A 3,034-nucleotide genomic window follows, 5' to 3' on the forward strand; every position below is an offset into this window, starting at 1 on the left:
CCCCTGCATCGCTCAGTGACAAATTTAATTGGTTTTCATTTTCAACAAGTAGGAGAAAAATTGATTTTCATATTTTGTGTTTGTTTTAAAGATTTTCTCCTCCCCTGATACAGTCCGTATGTGTAGAGGGGACAATTTTGGGTGATTCCCCTCATTTCCCCACTGATTTGAAAACAATACAAAGGGGTTAGGGAGGTCTGAAAGCCCAAATCCCAGTCCGACAGTTTTCAGTTCATTCTTACCCCAGGTCCACCCGCCATTGGCCAATTGTACTAGGGGGCCAGGAGGGGGCACCACAAAGGGGGCACCAGTGGGGGGGTGACAGCAGCAAGCAGGGTCCTAGAGGAATTAGGAGAAGGTGGTGAGTGGGGGAAGGTGATCTCCCAGTTCAGAGGGGATCCCATCCCCACCCCTACCCTTTTCCCTCTCCCACCACAGATGGCGGAGATGGCAGAGATGAGAGAGAAGGCAAACAGAGGAGCAGTAGAAGCTGCCAGGAGGGAATATGGACTATTTGTGAAGCAGCTGGTGAGTGCAGAGGGGCTGCGGGTCGGGAGTGAGGGGCACCCACAGGACTGACGGGGGGCAGGGCTGGGCTAGCAGGGGGCTGTAGGTTGGAGTTGAGGGGGCTACAGGTGTGTGAGGCAGAAGTTCCCCCTGTGGCTGGGTAATGCTAGTTCCCGTCCCTCATGGACGATCTCGCCCCCCTCCCGGCAGGACCGTGGCCACCAGAGCATGAGCAGCTGTCTGAGAGTGAAGCCCCTGGAGATGAAGCGATGCCAGGAGGGGAAACGCCAGGAGCTGCTGAAACGCTGCTGGGGGGAGCTGCGGGGCGAGGACCCCCAGAAACAGGCGGCCCTGGAGGAGCTGAAGCAGGAGCTGGACAAGCAGATGGACCAGTTCCTGTCGGCCTACGGGCAGCGCTTTAAAGTAAAGAAGGCCGAGTGGTTGGGCCTGTACATTGTGCCATCGCCAGCTGCCAGCGCGCGCCGGGCATGGGCTCGCCCCGACTGGCCCGTGCACCTGCCAATCAGCAAACGGCTCTGGCCCATTGGCTGCCCCTTCAGGAGGTGGGACGGGGGAAGCAAGGGATTCTGGGACTTGTAGTTTTATGTACCCAGTGGAGGAGAAGCGGGAGCTATGGCGCTTATGGGGGGGGGTCTAGTGGTTGGACCAGAGCCCTGGGATAGCAGGGGGCTCCGGGGGCTATTTAAAGTGCCGGGGCTCCAGCTATCTCTGCTGCCTCGGTCCTCTAAATAGGCACGAGAGCCCCACAGCTTCCCCAGGGCTCCGGCAGCTATTTAAAGGGCCAAGGTGGTAGAAGCAGGGGGGCCCCTGCCCTACCTGCAGCCAGCCCCTGCTGCACCCCCTGCCCTGCCTCCAGCCCCGCACCCCCTGCCCCCACCAGCCCGTCTCCAGCCAGCCCCTGCCTGCAGCCAGCCCCTGCTGCACCCCCTGCCCTGCCTCCAGCGCCGCACACCCTGCCCTGCCCGCAGCCAGCCCCACACCCCTTGCCCTGCCTCCAGGCAGACCCTACCTCCAGTCAGCCCCTGCCCTGCCTCCAGCTAGCAATGTATGTAATATACAATTTTTATTTTATTTATATAGTTATGGAAAGTAAATAATACATGGAAGAAATAAAAGGGCGTTTTTTATGTGTTTTTTTTTTTTTTTTTAGTCATCCCTGTCGGGGCCCCGCCTAACATGTTCAAATTGGGCCCCACACTTCCTAAAGCCAGCCCTGAGCAGTGCTGTAGCGATGGAGATACAGCGCTGTACGTGTCTTGCCAGTGTGGACGGGGAGTGAGTTACAGCGCTGTGGGTGGCTTTACTGCGGTGTAACTCTCAAGTGTAGCCAAGGCCTTTACCTTTTTAAGGGGCATGTGGTAGGTGTCATACATGAAACACGCAGACACTTTGCACAGAATTCTTACTCCATTGGTCTTTCTTTAATAGCATGAGAAATACACAAATCTATACAAAAATAATAAACCCTCCAGGCATTTCCTTGTCTCAGTTTCCTCACCACTCTGGGGTATTCTTTGGGCTGGGGGTCCAAGTACTGTAGGGCCACCCAGGGTATTTCTTCTGCAATGCATGGCTTGTGTTCTGATACATGGAGCCTTCTTGGGCCCAGACTGCTTTCTCTTTGGCTGCTCTGCCCCCTTGTTCTCTCCTGTCCCACACTTCCTGTGTGTGTTTCTGGGTCTTCCTCCTCGTGTGAGTCTTCTTTAAAACTCTACTTTATGACAGAGAGACTCTGTCTCTGTGTCTCGTTTGGGAATTTTCCATTCTCCAAACACCAGCCCCCTGTTGAGGGAAGCTGGAGAGAAGTGATTTCCCTAAGATAACGATGAGTCCTTATGGCACCTTAGAGACTAACAAATTTATTTGGGCCTAAGCTTTGTGGGCTAAAACCCACTTCATCAGACGCATGGAGTGGAAAATACAGTAGAGAGGTATAAATACACAGCATGTGCAAAGATGGGAGTTGCCTTACCAAGTGGGGGGTCAGTGGTTACTTGATAAGGCAACTCCCATCTTTGCATATGCTGTGTATTTATACCTCTCTACTGTATTTTCCACTCCATGCGTCTGATGAAGTGGGTTTTAGCCCATGCAAGCTTATGCCAAATAAATTCGTTAGTCTCTAAGGTGCCACAAGGACTCCTCATTGTTTTTGCTGATACAGACTAACACGGCTGCCACTCTGAAACCTGGTCCCTAAGATAGTTACTCTTTTATTTACCCCAGGAGCTGATAAGTCGGCTGTTGTCTCTGATCTGGGAGGCACATGCTTAAATGCTTGTCAGCAATGGTGGGGACACAGAGGCATTCTGATATACATCAGTTTTCATTATATCAGTCAGAACCCATATATTGTACAGACACATTCCTCAAATCATCACACATATTCCAAGAGGTGAATAAACAGACAACAGGCTGACCTTCCCTTGGACATTTTCAGATACTTCTCATTGTCATAGCAGGAGCCCATCTGGCCCACAGAGGCTTGGAAACTCCCCCACTCCTC

The 3,034-nt window shown here is 52.9% G+C and overlaps 1 protein-coding gene across 4 annotated transcripts in view; it reads left to right on the forward strand.

The window, feature by feature from the left end:
- Positions 1-1,362, forward strand: part of LOC117877401 — a 9,768-nt gene extending 8,406 nt beyond the window's left edge. Inside the window, exons 3-4 of one of the 4 annotated variants that reach the window (XM_034770511.1) lie at positions 448-528; positions 715-1,362. In XM_034770511.1, the coding sequence (XP_034626402.1) occupies positions 448-528; positions 715-1,107 (474 nt within the window). In that variant the 3' untranslated portion in view covers positions 1,108-1,362. Of the gene's footprint in view, positions 1-438; positions 529-714 lie in introns of all 4 variants that reach the window. The other 3 variants (XM_034770509.1, XM_034770512.1, XM_034770510.1) reach the window with 3 other exon arrangements.
- Positions 1,363-3,034: the final 1,672 nt, after the last annotated feature.

Source organism: Trachemys scripta, chromosome 4 (assembly GCF_013100865.1).
Source record: "Trachemys scripta elegans isolate TJP31775 chromosome 4, CAS_Tse_1.0, whole genome shotgun sequence".
Lineage (NCBI taxonomy): Eukaryota > Metazoa > Chordata > Testudines > Emydidae > Trachemys > Trachemys scripta.